The sequence below is a fragment of the Schistocerca nitens genome, chromosome 5 (genome assembly GCF_023898315.1).
Source record: "Schistocerca nitens isolate TAMUIC-IGC-003100 chromosome 5, iqSchNite1.1, whole genome shotgun sequence".
Taxonomy (NCBI): Eukaryota; Metazoa; Arthropoda; class Insecta; order Orthoptera; family Acrididae; genus Schistocerca; species Schistocerca nitens.
This window is the reverse complement of record NC_064618.1, coordinates 79494803-79514507: the sequence shown is the minus strand read 5'-3', so window position 1 is coordinate 79514507 and position 19705 is coordinate 79494803. Positions and strand designations below refer to the sequence as shown.

Here is a 19705-nt window from a genome sequence, read left to right as displayed (position 1 = left end):
AGTGGGACAGCCCAAACTGGAAATTTCGTGTTGAACAGTGAGTTATTTAAGTTGCTGGCAGCGGTCAGAACGTTTGGAAATAATAGTTTGATGAGCTGTTTCAAAGGATGAAGAGATGAACTGTATACAGAAGAAATAGGTTTAAATAGTATAATTAACATTGGTTAATTATACTAATTATGCTAACTTTCTTAGTACTTTCTGTACAACATGTCTAACAAGGGAACATCCCCATCGCACCCCCCTCAGATTTAGTTATAAGTTCGCACAGTGGATAGGCCTTGAAAAACTGAACACAGATCAATCGAGAAAACAGGAAGAAGTTGTGTGGAACTATGAAAAAATAAACAAAATATAAACTGAGTAGTCCATGCTGAAGATAGGCAATATTAAGGACAGTGCGAACGCAGGAGCGCCGTGATCCCGTGGTTAGCGTGAGCAGCTGCGGAATGAGAGGTCCTTAGTTCAAATCTTCCCTCCACTGAAAATTTTACTTTCTTTATTTTCGCAAAGTTATGATCTGTCCGTTCTTTCATTGACGTCTCTGTTCACTGTAATAAGTGTAGTGTCTGTGTTTTGCAACCGCACCGCAAAACCGTGCGATTAGTTGACGAAAGGACGTGCCTCTCCAATGCGAACCGAAAACATTTGATGATCGCAAGGTCATAGGTCAACCGATTCCTCCACAGAAAAACACGTCTGATATATTCTATACGACACTGGTAACAGTATGTGCGTCACATGACAGGAATATGTTGTCGACCCACCTAACTAGTACACTTGGCGAATGGGTAAAAAGATTCTTCTACCTTGCCCGATTTAGGTTTTCTTGTGGATGTGATAATCACTCCCAAAAAAGTGATGAAAACATAAGAGTTTGTCACATAAACTGAAAATAAAAAGCTAAACTTTTCACTCGAGGGAAAACTTGAACCAAGGGCCTCTCGGTCCGCAGCTGGTCACGCTAACCACGGGACCACGGCGCTCCTTGCTCGCACTGTCCTTGACATTGCCTATCTTGCACATGGACTATTCACTTTCTATATTTTGCTTATTTTTTCATAGTTCCACACAACTTCTTCCTGTTTTCTCGATCGATCCGTGTTCAGTTTTTCAAAGCCTATCCACTGTGGCAACTTATTACTAAATCTGAGGGGGGTGCGATGGGGAGGTTCCCTTGTAAGTACAAAAGAACAATAATACGCGGAAACATTTGATGTAACTGAACACTCTATAATAATATACTTTGCTACGAATTGTATTAGGAGTCATGTAGGTATATGACCGCAATTAGCATGATCTGTTTCAATAAAGCGAATAATTTTTTGCGTGTGTCTAGATCACTACAATGGTTACAAGGCGACTGGTAGTAATCGCTACATGCGAAGTACTGTAGTTACCGCAGCAAATCGTTACAGTTGTCTAATCAGCAATCCCATGACAAGATTTCTACCTCCTACTTTCCGAACTTTTGTCAAATATAGACAACCGTCAACGCTTACAAAAGTCAAACAACATCATGAACCTCAACTGCCACAGAACAGCGTAAATTTCAAATGTTTGGAGGGGAAAGCGGTAACATAGAACTGATTTGTTTTTGGGTAAGGGCAATCAGACTGATTTCTTTCCAGTATTTCTCGATTGCTTCAGGCTGTACTGTGAATTATAGGTGGCTACTGTTGGAACTCGTTGATCTCTACTTCTTTCCTGCAGACGCCTTTATTCTTCGACCATGAATCGTAACTTTCCCATTCATCCTTCAATAAGACTTATTTAGCTTTCGCCGCTTTTATGTAATTTACATCTTGATGAAAGAGCTGCTGTCTAAGCTTCAAAATTCTACGTTTGGTGGTGTCATCTTTTGTTGCTATTATTGAATAAATCACGGCAGCAAGATAGGACGATGATCACTGTTTACGAACGAATAAACTAAAAGAAGCTTAAAATAAATTACGTGCTTAGTTCTGAATAAGCAAAAGTCTATTAATAATATCAATAATGACAATAATAGTAAAAGCTGGACAACATAAGACGGATGGAGAGCGCCTGATGGACGAGGAAGATCTTTTAATATTTTTGATTCGAAGTCAATGACAAAATTTTCGTTTTACGCGAATGTCATGGAAGATCGTGAAGAAAAGAACATACGACAGAAATTGCGTGGACCACCGTCACTTTTGGGGCTATCCGATATGTGAAATGGCCAACGTGTGCAAAAAGGGCAGACGAACTACGTTAGGCATAGCGTGTTGACAAAAAGAAGTAGAGTCGAAAATTTATAAATGTCAGTGAGATAAATGAATGTCACAATAATTCCTAGCTGACCCATCAGCGAAACGTAACAGTAATAATAATAATAATAATAATAATAATAATAATACCTGTAAACAACAAAATAAAAAGTGTCAAGAAGGTGCCCAGAACTGAAGAAATAACTGTAAAATGGTAAAATAAGTAGAAGAAAGAGCTGTATGGAATTCTTCACTGTGAAAACCTTAGGGGAAGGTTTAGTTAGCCTCCACTTCGGAAAGGATTTTCTTCCTCTGCGCACAATGGACCTTTTCCTTTCCACGTATGAAAGCTGTCTCTTGAGTATTCCCGTATCTGTTAAAAATGCTAACTGTAATGGATGTGAGTATAAGTGTGGTGTCATATTTGTGTTGTATGATGACGAGAGAAGGGAAAAGGTGAAAACAGCTGACGGCACATACCCTACTCCTCTCGAATAACGCCGACCTTAATGTCCTCACACTACGGACAAATCACCATCTACAGTGGCAGTGTCAGATGCTGACACGCTCAAAACTGCACCGAAATACGCTTAGAATATAAACCACTCATCCAAAAAACAATGTTATGAGCCATTCTGCTGTAAAACTGCGCGTGTTACTGCGAGAGACATTTGGATGAAGAGAGGAACTTTGGCAATTCGAAGAAACAAACTATTGATGCAATAGGAAATTGAAGGCAGCAAAATGTTTCCAACCTCTTGATGCATACTTCTTTAGGCAATATGAGCTCTACATGCAGAAAACCGCAGATAAAGATGCACCATCGTCATTTCATCACCAGACTTCACTCTGTGCTATGTAATCAACGTCACCAACTGCACCAAAGTACAAGCTTACGTTACAATTCGCTTGGCAGAAGGCACATTATGACCCTGACATACCGATATCATCATTTGAAAATGTAATTAGTAAGGCGCTTGGTACTGGACCGGTTGAATACGAAAGTGGAATGTTAAAAAGTAGTTTTAGTTACTTCTGCATATTTTCTGTTCCACTTTGCGTTGACCACTTCACCGAAATCCCAGACTTTCACTTTGGAGATTGAGTAGATGCGCAATACTATCAAACCAGTAGAAAAAGTTGGTTGTTCAGATAGCGTATTTATTTTAAGCAGAGAGAAATGTAGTAATGAGTCATGACATTGAGATATATGTGGTTTTGGTCCTATTACATCGATATTTTGTTTCTTCGTGATACCAAAGGTCCTCTGTTAGACCTTGAATTGCTGACCATTCAAATGTCTCTCATTGTAAGAAGCGTAACTTTGTATGCAAATGGCTGATACAAGTGCTTTTGGGATGAGCGATTTATATTCTAAGCGCATTTTCGTGCGGTTCTTAGCGTTCGAGGTCACGCACTTTGTAACACCAATAATTTATGTATTTTGTGTATAAGTTCCCTGCTGACATTGTACACTAGTATATCTGCGTAGTCAAGATCTTTGGTTATTATGTTAATTATTTTGGCATTTTAAGAAATTGTATTGTAAGTGTACTTCTTGGTTTTTATATGTAATAATCTGTGTGTGTAATAATTTGTAAAAACTCTGTATATTTTAGGGCTCCATAAGTAGCGAAACTAAATGTATAACCCGTAGTAAAGCCCTGCCGCTACAGAAGTAATTTGGTGGGACTGGAAGAGGTGGACTTGGCGCGCAAGCCGCTTGATTCCTTTGTGGTGAGTGGCAAATGGTTCAAATGGCTCTGATCACTATGGTAATTAACATCTGAGGTAATCAGTCTCCTAGAACTTAGAACTTCTTAAACCTAACTAATCTAAGGACATCACACACATCCATGCCCGAGGCAGGATTCGAACCTGCGACCGTAGCAGTCGCGCGGTTCCGGACTGAAGCGCCTAGAACCGCTCGGCCACACTGGCCGGCCATGAGTGGCAAATCGAGCTCTGACTGTGATACTGAGTGGTCAGCGGCAGCCTTGGTCAGCTATTGTGGTTATTGTAAAGGTGTAAATTGAGGCAAGGAGAGCTTGCGAGCATGTAAATTAGCCTCGGATGGAATGTAAAGTGGCCTATCGACCATGGTATCATTATTGGCCATATTTGGTTAAATTTATAACCCCCAAGAAAAGTTATATTTCCCGTTTCTTAATTTTGTGTGTTAGTATTTACAACTGATTATGGTTCTTCAAACCATACCAGTTAAAGGGACCCCATAAGCTACGTAACTAGTGTGATAAATGAAAGTAGAGGCTCCTTCTGAGCAAGTGTAGCAATCAGACAATCATTTATTCTGCACCAAAACTTACAAATAATAACAGTACTGCCCATTTGTATAGAGTAACTTCATGTGCAAATTTCTGAAGCCCATAGTAATCAGTACTGTTAGAAATCATGATGTTTTTTGTGATAGTTAATTAAAACAATAGTAGTTCATACTATTGCCAGTTAGACTTTGTTAGTAGGTTCATATTTTGCACTTCTGCATTTGTTCATTACGCTGGATAGTAGTTTTTGCCAATAGCAAGTGTTATTGTGAGACAGTGTGTAGTGCTTTGCCTTTTCTGGTCATTCTGTGTTCTGCATAATGGTTAACTGTTGTGTTGTTTGTTAGGGAGAGTTACTGTATAATATTGAGAGTAACTGTGTTAGAAGAGATTAGTTAGTGTATCAAGTGAAGTCAGTTTTCTTAGGTGAAGTTTATTTCCACTTTGCCATAAAACTTGTTACTGCATTGCCTAATTAGGCAATGCAGTATATATACAGAGTGAGTCACCTAACGTTACCGCTGGATATATTTCGTAAACCACATCAAATACTGACGAACCGATTCCACAGACCGAACGTGAGGAGAGGGGCTAGTGTAATTGTTTAATACAAACCATACAAAAATGCACGGAAGTATGTTTTTTAACACAAACCTACGTTTTTTTTTAAATGGAACCACGTTAGTTTTGCTAGCACATCTGAACATATAAACAAATACGTAATCAGTGCCGTTTGTTGCAATGTAAAATGTTAATTACATCCGGAGATATTGTAACCTAAAGTTGACGCTTGAAACCTCCGACGTTCAGTTGCGTGTTGTAACAAACACGGGCCACGGTCGGCGAGCAGCATCTGCAGGGACATGTTTACGATGACGACCGTGTTTACGAGTGTGGCTGTAGTGCACTGTTGTGGTTTGGTCTAGCTGTCGCAGTGTCCGCATGTAGCGCTTGCTGCTATTGTTATTCTGCATTCGTCTCCGCACGCAGACCAACTGTAGTACACCGTGTTATCAGATGTCTGTGATAGTGTAGTGTTCTAGGAACTGTGACCATGGTATATTCGAACTCTGAAAAGGCGGAGATGATACTCATCTATGGCGAGTGTTGACTAAATGCAGCTGAAGCCTGCAGGGTGTATGCAGAACGGTACCCGGACAGAGAGCATCCAACGTGCCGCACATTGTAAAACATCTACCGCCAACTGTATGCAACAGGTATGGTCGTAGCACGCAAACGGGTCCGTAACAGGCCCGTCACAGGAGAAGCGGTTGCAGTTGGTGTGTTAGCTGCTGTTGCCATGAACCCACACATGAGTACACGGGACAATGCGAGAGACGGTGGACTGAGTCAAAGTAGTGTCATGCGCATACTGCATTTTCACCGCTTTCACCCGTTTCATGTGTCGCTACATCAGCAAATACATGGTGATGACTTTAATCATCGAGTGCAATTCTGTCAATGGACATTAACAGAAAATGCGTTGCAGTTCTACCTGTTTACCGATGAAGCGGGATTCACAAACCACGGGGCAGTGAATCTACGGAACATGCATTACTGGTCCGTGGACAATCCTCGCTGGCTCAGACAGATAGAGCGACAGCGACCGTGGACTGTAAATGTATGGTGCGGAATCATTGGCGACCACCTCATTGGTCCTCACTTCATTGCAGGGGCCCAAACAGCTGCAACATACATCGCGTTTCTACAGAATGATCTGCCAACGTTGCTCGAAAATGTCCCACTGGAAACGCGTCGACGCATGTGGTACCAGCATGATGGTGCACCTGCACATTCCGCAATTAACACTAGGCTGACCCTTGACAGGATGTTCGACAGGCGTTTCATAGGACGTGGAGGACGCATAAATTGGCCAGCCCGTTCTCCTGATCTTACACCTCTGGACTTCTTTCTGTGGGGTACGTTAAAGGAGAATGTGTAACGTGATGTGCCCACAACCCCAGAGGATATGAAACAACGTATTGTGGCAGCCTGCGGCAACATTACACCTGTACTGCGGCGTGTACGACATTCATTACGCCAGAGATTGCAGTTGTGTGCAGCAAATGATGCCCACCACATTGAACATCTATTGGCCTGACATGTCGGGACACACTCTATTCCACTCCGTAATTGAAAACGGAAACCACGTGTGTACGTGTATCTCACCCCTTATGGTAATGTACATGTGCGTCAGTGAAAAAGACCAATAAAAAGGTGTTAGCATGTGGACGTAATGTGCTGTTCCAGTCTCTTCTGTACCTAAGGTCCCTCACCGTTCCCTTTGGATCCCTACGTAATTCGGTGCTCTCCGATACACACGATCGAACAGCGGAGGAGTGGTACTCAAGCGTCAACTTTAGGTTACAATATCTCCGGATGTAATTAACATTTTACAATGCAACAAACGGCACTGATTACGTATTTGTTTATATGTTCAGATGTGCTAGCAAAACTAACGTGGTTCCATTTAAAAAAACGTAGGTTTGTGTTAAAAAACATACTTCCGTGCATTTTTTTATGGTTTGTATTAACCAATTACACTAGCCCCTCTCCTCACGTTCGGTCTGTGGAATCGATTGGTCAGTATTTGCTGTGGTTTACAAAATATATCCAGCGGTAATGTTAGGTGACTCACCCTGTATACCGTTTATTTTCGTATTATTAAAACGTCAGTTCAAAACCCTTTTGCTTTGCTGTTGTAACTGTTTCGCTTATTTCGCGATTACGAAAGTATAGTCTTCTGATTCCTTGTCATCATGTACAGTCACGGTCAGGCTAAATCGTTCAGAGAACGTTAACATTGTCGGCGATTGCTAGGGCCGATAGTGTTACAACTTCCCATGTCAGTCTTTAATTGGGGACTTTGATAGGTTTCCTGCCATCGCCTCTCCATCCGCTGCCGGCCAAATATTGCGGATGAAAATTACTTCTACTATTAGGATTCGAACCTACTACTCTGAGTCGAGCACAGCCGCACAAGCGTACTTCAGCGACCTCGGCTACAGAGGGGTTTTTAAATAGCAAATCCCTGCTGGTTGACTGCTTAGAACCTGCATAACGAATCAAATAAATAAAAGCACAAAAAAATTTAAAGGCTTACCTTACCTAAATACGAACAAGAGTTCCCACATAGTCTACAGACTGCTGTGTTATCGGTAAACGAGACGCATTCCACCACAGACTTCTTAAGTAATAGAACCTAGTACGTTGTCCTCGATGGTGAGTGTTCATCGGAGGTGAGGGTATCATCTGGAGTGCCCCAGGGAAGTGTGGCAGGTCCGCTGTTGTTTTCTATCTAGATAAATGATCTTTTGGATAGGGTGGATAGAAATGTGCGGCTGTTTGCTGATGATGCTGTGGTGTACGGAAAGGTGTCGGCGTTGAGTGACTGTAGGAGGATGCAAGATGACTTGGACAGGATTTGTGATTGGTGTAAAGAATGGCAGCTAACTCTAAATATAGATAAATGTAAATTAATGCAGACGAATAGGAAAAAGAATCCCGTAATGTCTGAATATTCCATTAGTAGTGTAGCACTTGACACAGTCACATCGATTAAATATTTGGGCGTTACGTAAATGCTTCAGGAACTCGGGTGGGAGTCTCTAGGGGAAAGGAGGCGTTCTTTTCGTGAATCGTTACTGAGGAAATTTAGAGAACCAGCATTTGAGGCTGACTGCAGTACAAATTTACTGCCGCCAACTTACATTTCGCGGAAAGACCACAAAGATAAGAGAGATTAGGGCTCGTACAGAGGCATATAGGCAGTCATTTTTCCCTCGTTCTGTTTGGGAGTGGAACAGGGAGAGAAGACGCTAGTTGTGGTACGAGGTACCCTCCGCCACGCACCGTATGGTGGATTGTGGAGTATTTATGTAGATGTAGATACTCTCGCTGGAGAAGGAAGCCGTGTGGTTGTGTGTACCTGTGGCGCCGGGTAGACGGCGAACTCGAGCTTGCTCTTCTTGGAGAACTCCTCGGAGAGCTTCTCCATGACGAGCGAGGTGAAGCCGGAGCCGGTGCCGCCGCCGAACGAGTGGAAGAGCAGGAAGCCCTGCAGGCTCTCGCAGCCGTCGACCACCTTGCGCACGCGGTCCAGCACCGTGTCGATCATCTCGCCGCCGATCGAGTGGCGGCCGCGCGCGTAGTTGTTGGCCGCATCCTCCTTGCCGGCCACCAGCGACTGCGGGTGGTACAGGTCGCGGTGGCTGCCCGTCCGCACCTCGTCTGCGCACGTTCAATGCCAAAACACGTGTTTATCACAAAATTACAAAAACGACTAAGAAGATGTCCAACTACCGCCATTTTTCAAAATACACTAATGGCCATTAAAATTGCTACACCACGAAGATGTGCTACAGACGTGAAATTTATCCGACAGGAAGAAGATGCTGTGATATGCAAATGATTAGCTTTTCAGAGCAGTCACACAAGGTTGGCGCCATTGGGGACACCTACAACGTGCTGACATGAGGAAAGTTTCCAACCGATTTCTCATACACAAACAGCAGTTGACCGGCGTTGCCTGGTGAGACGTTGTCGTGATGCCTCGTTTAAGGAGGAGAAATGAGTACCATCACGTTTCCGACTCTGATAAAGGTCGGATTGTAGCCTATCGCGATTGCGGTTTATCGTATCGCGACATTGCTGCTCGCGTTGGTCGAGATCCAATGGCTGTTTGCAGAATATGGAGTCGGTGGGTTCAGGAGGGTAATACGGAACGCCGTGCTGGATCCCAACGACCTCGTATCACTAGCAGTCGAGATGACAGGCATCTTATCCGCATGGCTGTAACGGATCGTGCAGCAACGTCTCGATCCCTGAGTCAACAGATGGGGACGTTTGCAAGACAACAACCATCTCTGCACGAACAGTTCGACGACGTTTGCAGCAGCATGGACTATCAACTCGGAGACCATGGCTCCGGTTACCCTTGACGCTGCATCACAGACAGGAGCACCTTCGATGGTATACTCAACGACGAACCTGGGTACACGAATTTTTTCGGATGAATCCAGTTTCTGTTTACAGCATCATGATGATCGCATCCGTGTTTGGCGAAATCGCAGTGAACGCACATTGGAAGCGTGTATTCGTCATCGCCATACTGGCGTATCACCCTGCGTCATGGTATGGGGTGCCATTGGTTACACGTCTCGGTCACCTCTTGTTCGCATTGACGGCACTTTGAACAGTGGACATTACATTTCAGATGTGTTACGACCCGCGGCTCTACCCTTCATTCGATCTTTGCGAAATCCTACATTTCAGCAGGATAATGCACGACCGCTTGTTGCAGGTCCTGTACGGGCCTTTCTGGATACAGAAAATGTTCGACTGCTGTCCTGGCCAGCGCATTCTCCAGATCTCTCACCAATTGAAAACGTCTAGTCAATGGTGGCCGAGCAACTGGCTAGTCACAATACGCCAGTCACTACTCTAGATGAACTGTGGTATCGTTGTTGAAGCTGCCATCCCAGCTCTGTTTGACTCAATGTCCAGGCGTATCAAGGCCGTTATTACGGCCAGAGGTGGTTGTTCTGGGTACTGATTTCTCAGGATCTATGCACCCAAATTGCGTGAAAATGTAATCACATGTCAGTTATAGTATAATATATTTGTCCAATGAATACCTGTTTATCATCTGCATTTCTTTTTGGTGTAGCAATTTTAATTGCCAGTAGTGTATTATGGAGCGAGTAAGGGGTGGGGGATAATATTTTTATTTTTTCATTTGGCCCCAGATATTTATTCAGCCAGCTTCTTAATATGAAGATCGAAAACGGAATATTACGCAAATTACACTACGACTAAGGTCGACATCTGATACACACACACACACACACACACACACACACACACACACAGAGAGAGAGAGAGAGAGAGAGAGAGAGAGAGAGAAAGAAATAAGGGGAGAGAGGAAGAGAGAGCGAGAGAGAGAGAGAGAGGGAGAGAGAGAACGCCGAAACATTATGATTACCTGGCTAATGGGTTTTTGACCCACCTTTGGAGCGCAACCCAGCAGCGATCATGGATGACGTGGGTTCGACATGTCCTTGAAAGGATCCGGAGATATGTAGCACCAGATGTCTACGCACAGGTCGTGCAGTTCCCGCAAATTACCAAATTATAGGCCGCTGATCTGTGAGCGCTAAGCTGGCATATGATATCGTCCAACATGTGTCCATCACATGCAGATCAGGCAAATTTGGTGGTCAAAACATCATCGCGAGTTCAATATCATGCTCTCATGCTCCTCAAACCACTGTAGCACGATTGTGGCTTTGTGATACCAACAGTGCCGTCGGGGGAGACATGGAGCGTGAAGAGGCGCAAGTGGTCAGCAACAATGTTCATGTAAAATTTCCTGACAGATTAAAACTGTGTGCTGGACCGAGACTCGAACTCGGGACCTTTGCCTACTGAGCTGCCCAAGCACGACTCACGCCCCGTCCTCACAGCTTTAATTCCGCCAGTACCTCGTCTCCTACCTTCCAAACTTCACAGAAGCTCTCCTGCGGACCTTGCAGAACTAGTGCTCCTGGAAGAAAGGATAATGCGGAGACATGGCTTTGCCACGGCGTGGGGGATGTTTCCAGAATGAAATTTCGAGTTCGAGTCTCGGTCCGGCGCACAGTTTTAATCTGTCAGGAAGTTTCATGTCAGCGCACACTCCGCTGTAGAGTGAGAATTTCATTCTGGAAACATCCCCCAGGCTGTGGCTAAGCCATGTCTCTGCAATATTTTTCCTTCCAGGAGCACTAGTTCTGCAAGGTCCGCAGGAGAGCTTCTGTGAAGTTTGGAAGGTAGGAGACGAGGTACTGGCGGAATTAAAGCTGTGAGGACGGGGCGTGTGTCGTGCTTGGGTAGCTCAGTTGGTAGAGCACTTGCCCGCGGAAGGCAAAGGTCCCGAGTTAGAGTCTCGGTCCGGCACACAGTTTTAATGTCAGGAAGTTTCATGTCAGCGCACACTCCGCTGTAGAGTGAAAATTTCATTCTGATGTTCATGTAGTCCACAGCTGTCACGGTACGTTGGTATGTGAAATGGCCAACTTGTGTAAAATGGGCAGATGAACTACGTTAGGCACGGCATGTTGACAAAAAGAAGCAGAGTCAAAAGGAAAATGTACAAATTTCGGAGAGATAAATGGATCTTACAGTAATTCCTAGCTGACCATTAGCGAAACACAATATTAATAATAATAAACAAAATTAAGAGTGTCAAGAAGGCGTCCAAAACTGAAGAATTAACTGCAAAATGGGAAATAAAGTAGAAGAAAGGTTTGTGTGGAATGGTTCACATGTCCTATGGGAGCCCAGGTGAAAGTCCTCCATTGTATTATACTGTGCCCACCGGGATGCGTCCTTGGCGCGTTAAATACTTCGAGCATCCATGCGACGTGTTTGGACGCGACCATCGCCCTGGTGAAACAAGGGACGTGATTCGTCCGACCAGGCGACACATTTCCATTGATCTGTTGCCCAGTCTTCTTCATCCTGTGCCCACTGCAATCGTAACTTACGATGTTAAACAATCTACGGGAATGAGATCGAGTGATGTCGTCGGCGACCACCGATATTTCGAACGCTTCATAGCCTACAATTTCCAAGGCGCAAATGCAACGAGATAGATCAGCAATGATATTTAAAACCTCGATACGTGGGGAATGTGCATAAAAACAACACACACACACACAAACACGCACACGCACAGACTGTAAACACTAGCGCCACCACACAACCAAAGATGAGCAACGCATTATCGATAGCATATTATTACCATTGGGTTAGGCAGCATTAACAGTGTCCCTCTATTGTTTGATCAGTGAGAGAGCAGGTGTCTCAGCAGAATTTAGGCAAAAACCTCCATCTCCATTTGTAACGCCACTCGCTAATTTAATCTCAACTGTTTCTTTACTAACACTATCCCAATATCTGGAAGTGCTTACCAGTATCTCCGTGTTGTTATATTCCATAGGATGATCAGTGCCGAGGAAATGTTATACAATAGCAAATTTGATCAGCTGTAGTAAGCTTATGTGACATTTACGCTCGGTACATCTGTAGAGAAAGCATATCAGGATATTGAAAGGGTAATAAAGTACGTAAAGGGAGATGAAAATCTGATAGTCATGGGGGAGTGGCATGCATTTGTAGGGGAAGGAGTAGAGGAAAAGGTTTCAGGAGAATATAAGCTTCGGAAAAGGAATGAGAGAGGAGAAAGACTAATTGACTTCTGCAGTAAATTTCAGCAAGAAATAGCGACTACTCTGTTCAAGAATTACAAGAGGAGGAGGTGTACATGGATAAGGCCGGGTGACACGAAGATTTCAATCAGATTACATCATGGTCAGATAGAGATTCCGAAATCAGATACTGGATTGTAAAGCGTACCCAGGAGCGGGTCACAGTATAATAGTGATGAAGAGCGGGCTGAAGTTTAAGACGTTAATAAGGAAGAATCAATACGCAATGAAGTGGGATATGGGAGTACTGAGGAATGACGAGATACGCTTGAAGTTCTCTAAGGCTATAGGTACAGAAATAAGGAATCGCTCAGTAGGCAATACAGTTGAAGAGGAATGGACATCTCCAAAAAGAGCCATCACAGCAGTTGGAAAGAAAAAAAATAGGTAAAAAGAAGATAACCGTAAAGAAACCACGAGTAACAGAAGAAATACTTCAGTTAATCGATGAAAGGAAAATGGCTCTGAGCACTATGGGACTTAACATCTTAGGTCATCAGTCCCCTAGAACTTAGAACTACTTAAACCTAACTAACCTAAGGACATCACACACATCCATGCCCGAGGCAGGATTCGAACCTGCGACCGTAGCAGTCCCGCTGTTCAGGACTGCAGCGCCTAGAACCGCACGGCCATCGCGGCCGGCCGATGAAAGGAGAAAGTTCTGGGGAACTCACAAATACAGAAATACAAGTCGCTGAGGAATGAAATAAATAAGAAGTGCAGGGAAGCCAAAACGAAATGGCGGTATGAAAAATACGAAGAAATCGCAAAAGAAATGATTGTCGGAAGGACAGACTCAGCATACAGGAAAATCAAAACAACCTTCAGTGACATTAAAAGCAAGGGTGGTAACATTAGGAGTGCAACGGGAATTCCACTGTTAAATGCAGAGGAGAGAGCAGATAGGTGAAAAGAACACACTGAAAGCCCCTATGATGGCGAAGATTTGTCTGATGTGGTAGAAGAAGAAACAGGAGTCGATTTAGAGGAGATACGGGATCCAGTATTAAAATCAGAATTTAAGAGAGATTTGGAGGACTTAACATCAAATAAGGCAGAAGGGATAGATAACATTCCATCAGAATTTCTAAAATCATTGGGGAAAGTGGCAACTAAACGACTATTCACGTTGGTGTGTGGAATGTATGAGTCTGGCGACATACCATCTGACTTTCGGAAAAATATCATCCACACAATTCCGACGACTGCAAGTGCTGACAAGTGCGAGAATTATCGCACAATCAGCTCAACAGCTCATGCATCCAAGTTGCTGACAATCATATACAGTAGAATGGAAAAGAAAATTGAGGATGTGCTAAATGACGATCAATTTGGCTTTAGGATGGATGTGTTGGATGTCCTTAGGTTAGTTAGGTTTAAGTAGTTCTAAGTTCTAGGGGACTGATGACCTCAGATGTTAAGTCCCATAGTGCTCAGAGCCATTTGAACCATTTGGCTTTAGGAAAGGTAAAGGCACCAGAGAGGCAACTCTGACGTTGCGGTTGATAATGGAAGTAAGACTAAAGAAAAATCAAGACACGTTCAAAGGATTTGTCGACGTGGAAAAAGCTTTCGACAATGTAAAATGGAGGAAGATGTTCGAAATTATGAGAAAAATAGGGGTAAGCTCTAGGGAGAGAAAGGCAATATACAATATGCACAGGAACCAAGACGGAATAATAAGAGTGGAGGGCCAAGAAAGGAATGCTCGAATTAAAAAGTGTGTAAGACAGGGATGTAGTCTTTCGCCCCTACTGTTCAATCTGTGCATCGAAGAAGCGATGATGGAAATAAAAGAAAGGTTCAGGAGTGGAAAGGTGAAAGAATATCAATGATACGATTCGCTGATGAGACTGCTATCCTGAGTGAAAGTGAAGCAGAATTACGTGATCTGTTGAATGGAATGAACTATGTAATGGGTACAGAATATGGTTGAGAGTGAATCGAAGAAAGACGAAAGTAGCAGAAATGACAACAGCGAGAAAACTTAGCATCAGGATTAATGACACAAAGTAGATGAAGTTAAGAAATTCTGCTACCTAGGCAGTAAAATGACCAATGACGGACGGAGCAAAGAGGACATCAAAAGCAGACCAGCAATGGCGAAAAGGGCATTCCTCGCCAAGAGAAGTCTACTAGTATCAATCATAGGCTTTAATTTGGGAAGAAATTTCTGAGAATGTACGTCTGGAGTACAGCATTGTATGGAAGTGAAACATGGACTGTGGGAAAACCGGAACTGAAAAGAATCGAAGTATTTGAGATGTGGTGCTACAGACGAATGTTGAAAATTTGGTGCACTGATAAGGTAAGGAATGAGGAGGTTCTGCGCAGAATCGGAAAGGAAAGGAATATGTGGAAAACACTGACAAGGAGAAAGGACAGGATGATAGGACATCTGCTAAGACATGAGGGAATGACTTCCATGGTACTAGAAGGAGCTGTAGAGGGCAAAAACTGTAGAGGAAGACAGAGACTGGAATACATCTAGCAAATAATTGAGGACGTAGGTTGCAAGTTCTGCTCTGAGATGATGAGGTTGGCACAGGAGAGAAATTTATGGTGGGCCACATCAAACCAGTCAGTAGACAGCTTACCACCCACCCCCCCCCCCCCCCAAAAAAAAACGCACAGTCTTCCACCGTCTTGATGGATCGTCCAAGGTATGACCTGTGTAGTGATCGAAATAACACATTTAGAATACTGAACTGGGTATTGGAGATAGTACATCCTTGAAGAAGGGATAGATAACGTTCCAGTAGAATTTCTAAAATGACTGAGGAAAGTGATTACCAAACGATTATTCAACTTAATGCGTAGAATCCATGAGACTGGAGAAATGCCATTAGATTTTCGGAATAATATCATCCACAAAACCTCAAATGAAGCTATATATATATATATATATATATATATATATATATATATATATATATATATATATATATATATAGGAGCTTAAGGACAAATTTAACATCAAAATTGGGGATAATGTAGTAGAAGTCAAGGACTCCTACCACTTTGGAAGCAAAACAGCTATGTCAGAAGAAAAAAGGACATAAGGAAATAAAAAGCAGACTAGCATAAGAGAAAACAACATTGGCCTTAATTTGAGAATGAGATTGATGAAAATGAAGTCTGTATTGCAGCGCTGTATGGAAGCGAGTCACGTACTGTGAGAAAATCAGAGAACAAGGATGCCGAAATAAGGTGGACTGATAGAATGAGAAATAACAAGTTTCTCCACAAAATTAGATACGCAAGGAATGTTTGAGAAACGTTAACGAGAACAGATAGGAGCATTAGACATGTGTTAAGACATCAGGGCATAGCTTCCATGGTACTAGATTGAGTTTTAGAGGGTAAAACCTGTCGGGGAAGATGAAGACTGGAATACATCCAACAAGTAATTGACGATGTAAGATGGATGCTGCTCCGAAATGAAGAGGTTGTCAAAGGAAAGAAAGTCGTGGGGGATTGTATCAAACAAAATCGAGAGACTAATGAATCTTTAAACAAAACAATAAATAAATAAATAAATAAATTCATGCATTCAGCAGATGTTTGAAACGGCTTGCTTAGGCAGTAATAGTGGGACAACAGTTGAACGTGGCTCCGATCCATAGCGGAACTTTGAATTCTTCATAAATACCTAAATACAACAAACACAAATAATTGTACGTGACAGATCAACGTGGTGCCGTGCAGTTGAGGTTCAATCTGAGCACCGATATGATACCTGAAGCTAGACAAGACGTTATTCACGGGAAGTGGAAAGAAATCTTCAGCCAGACGACCACAAAAAATGGTTCAAATGGCTCTGAGCACTATGGGACTCAACTGCTGTGGTCATAAGTCCCCTAGAACTTAGAACTACTTAAACCTAACTAACCTAAGGACATCACACACAGCCATGCCCAAGGCAGGATTCGAACCTGCGACCGTAGCAGTCGCACGGTTCCGGACTGCGCGCCTAGAACCGCGAGACCACCGCGGCCGGCAGCACGACCACATTTCACCCCAGAACAGAAGATGAAGAAATTATCACTGAACCAAACAATCATGTCTGAATAAAATGAAACGTTTGACACGACAGAAACGGGAAAGCTCGTAGTAGATCTGCAAACAAATGATTAGGATTTTTAATATATATATTTTTTTATTTTATTTTATTTTATTTTTTTTTGGTCATCAGTCTACTGACTGGTTTGATGCGGCCCGCCACGAATTCCTTTCCTGTGCTAACCTCTTCATCTCAGAGTAGCACTTGCAACCTACATCCTCAATTACTTGCTTGACGTATTCCAATCTCTGTCTTCCTCTACAGTTTTTGCCCTCTACAGCTCCTTCTAGTACCATGGAAGTCATTCCCTCATGTCTTAGCAGATGTCCTATCATCCTGTCCCTTCTCTTTATCAGTGTTTTCCACATATTCCTTTCCTTTCCGATTCTGCGCAGAACCTCCTCATTCCTTACCTTATCAGTCTACCTAATTTTCAACATTCGTCTATAGCACCACATCTCAAATACTTCGATTCTCTTCTGTTCCCGTTTTCCCTCAGTCCATGTTTCACTACCATACAATGCTGTACTCCAGACGTACATCCTCAGAAATTTCTTCCTCAAATTAAGGCCGGTATTTGATATTAGTAGACTTCTATTGGCCAGAAATGCCTTTTTTGCCATAGCGAGTCTGCTTTTGATGTCCTCCTTGCTCCGTCCGTCATTGGTTATTTTACTGCCTAGGTAGCAGAAATCCTTAACTTCATTGACTACGTGACCATCAATCCTGATGTTAAGTTTCTCGCTGTTCTCATTTCTACTACTTCTCATTACCTTCGTCTTTCTCCGATTTACTCTCAAACCATACTGTTTACTCATTAGACTGTTCATTCTGTTCAGCAGATCATTTAATTCTTCTTCACTTTCACTCAGGATAGCAATGTCATCAGCGAATCGTATCATTGATATCCTTTCACCTTGTATTTTAATTCCACTCCTGAACCTTTCTTTTATTTCCATCATTGCTTCCTCGATGTACAGATTGAAGAGTAGGGGCGAAAGGCTACAGCCTTGTCTTACACCCTTGTTAATACGAGCACTTCGTTCTTGATCGTCCACTCTTATTATTCCCTCTTGGTTGTTGTACATATTGTATATGACGCGTCTCTCCCTATAACTTACCCCTACTTTTTTCAGAATCTCGAACAGCTTGCACCATTTTATATTGTCGATCGCTTTTTCCAGGTTGACAAATCCTATGAAAGTGTCTTGATTTTTCTTTAGCCTTGCTTCCATTATTAGCCGTAACGTCAGAATTGCCTCTCTCGTCCCTTTACTTTTCCTAAAGCCAAACTGATCGTCACCTAGCGCATTCTCAATTTTCTTTTCCATTCTTCTGTATATTATTCTTGTAAGCAGCTTCGATGCATGAGCTGTTAAGCTGATTGTGCGATAATTCTCGCACTTGTCAGCTCTTGCCGTCTTCGGAATTGTGTGGATGATGCTTTCCCGAAAGTCAGATGGTATGTCGCCAGACTCATATATTCTACACACCAACGTGAATAGTCGTTTTGTTGCCACTTCCCCCAATGATTTTAGAAATTCTGATGGAATTTTATCTATCCCTTCTGCCTTATTTGACCGTAAGTCCTCCAAAGCTCTTTTAAATTCCTATTCTAATACTGGATCCCCTATCTCTTCTAAATCGACTCCTGTTTCTTCTTCTATCACATCAGACAAATCTTCACCCTCATAGAGGCTTTCAATGTATTCTTTCCACCTATCTGCTCTCTCCTCTGCATTTAACAGTGGAATTCCTGTTGCACTCTTAATGTTACCACCGTTGCTTTTAATGTCACTGAAGGTTGTTTTGACTTTCCTGTATGCTGAGTCTGTCCTTCCGACAGTCATATCTTTTTCGATGTCTTCACATTTTTCCTGCAGCCATTTCGTCTTAGTTTCCCTACACTTCCTATTTATTTCATTCCTCAGCAACTTGTATTTCTGTATTCCTGATTTTCCCGGAACATCTTTGTACTTCCTCCTTTCATCGATCAACTGAAGTATTTCTTCTGTTACCCATGGTTTCTTCGCAGCTACCTTCTTTGTACCTATGTTTTCCTGCCCAACTTCTGTGATGGCCCTTTTTAAAGATGTCCATTCCTCTTCAACTGTACTGCCTACTGCGCTATTCCTTATTGCTGTATCTATAGCGTTAGAGAACTTCAAACGTATTTCGTCATTCCTTAGTACTTCCGTATCCAACTTCTTTGCGTATTGATTCTTCCTGACTAATGTCTTGAACTTCAGCCTACTCTTCATCACTACTATATTGTGATCTGAGTCTATATCTGCTCCTGGGTACGCCTTACAATCCAGTATCTGATTTCGGAATCTCTGTCTGACCATGATGTAATCTAATTGAAATCTTCCCGTATCTCCCGGCCTTTTCCAAGTATATCTCCCCCTCTTGTGATTCTTGAACAGGGTATTCGCTATTACTAGTGAAACTTGTCACAGAACTCAATTAGTCTTTCTCCTCTTTCATTCCTCGTCCCAAGCCCATATTCTCCTGTAACCTTTTCTTCTACTCCTTCCCCTACAACTGCATTCCAGTCGCTCATGAATATTATATTTTCGTCCCCCTTTACATACTGCATTACCCTTTCAATATCCTCATACACTTTCTCTATCTGTTCATCTTCAGCTTGCGACGTCGGCATGTATACCTGAACTATCGTCGTTGGTGTTGGTCTGCTGTCGATTCTGATTAGAACAACCCGGTCACTGAACTGTTCACAGTAACACACCCTCTGCCCTACCTTCCTATTCATAACGAATCCTACACCTGTTATACCATTTTCTGCTGCTGTTGATATTACCCGATACTCATCTGACCAGAAATACTTGTCTTCCTTCCACTTCACTTCACTGA

General features: G+C 42.8%; 1 protein-coding gene across 1 annotated transcript in view; it reads right to left on the bottom strand.

The window, feature by feature from the left end:
* LOC126259485 (tubulin alpha-8 chain-like) overlaps positions 1-19705 on the bottom strand; it is an 84854-nt gene that overhangs the window by 27402 nt on the left and 37747 nt on the right. Inside the window, exon 3 of the mRNA XM_049956324.1 lies at positions 8445-8746. Coding sequence (XP_049812281.1) covers positions 8445-8746 — 302 coding nt within the window. The remainder of the gene's footprint in view (positions 1-8444; positions 8747-19705) is intronic.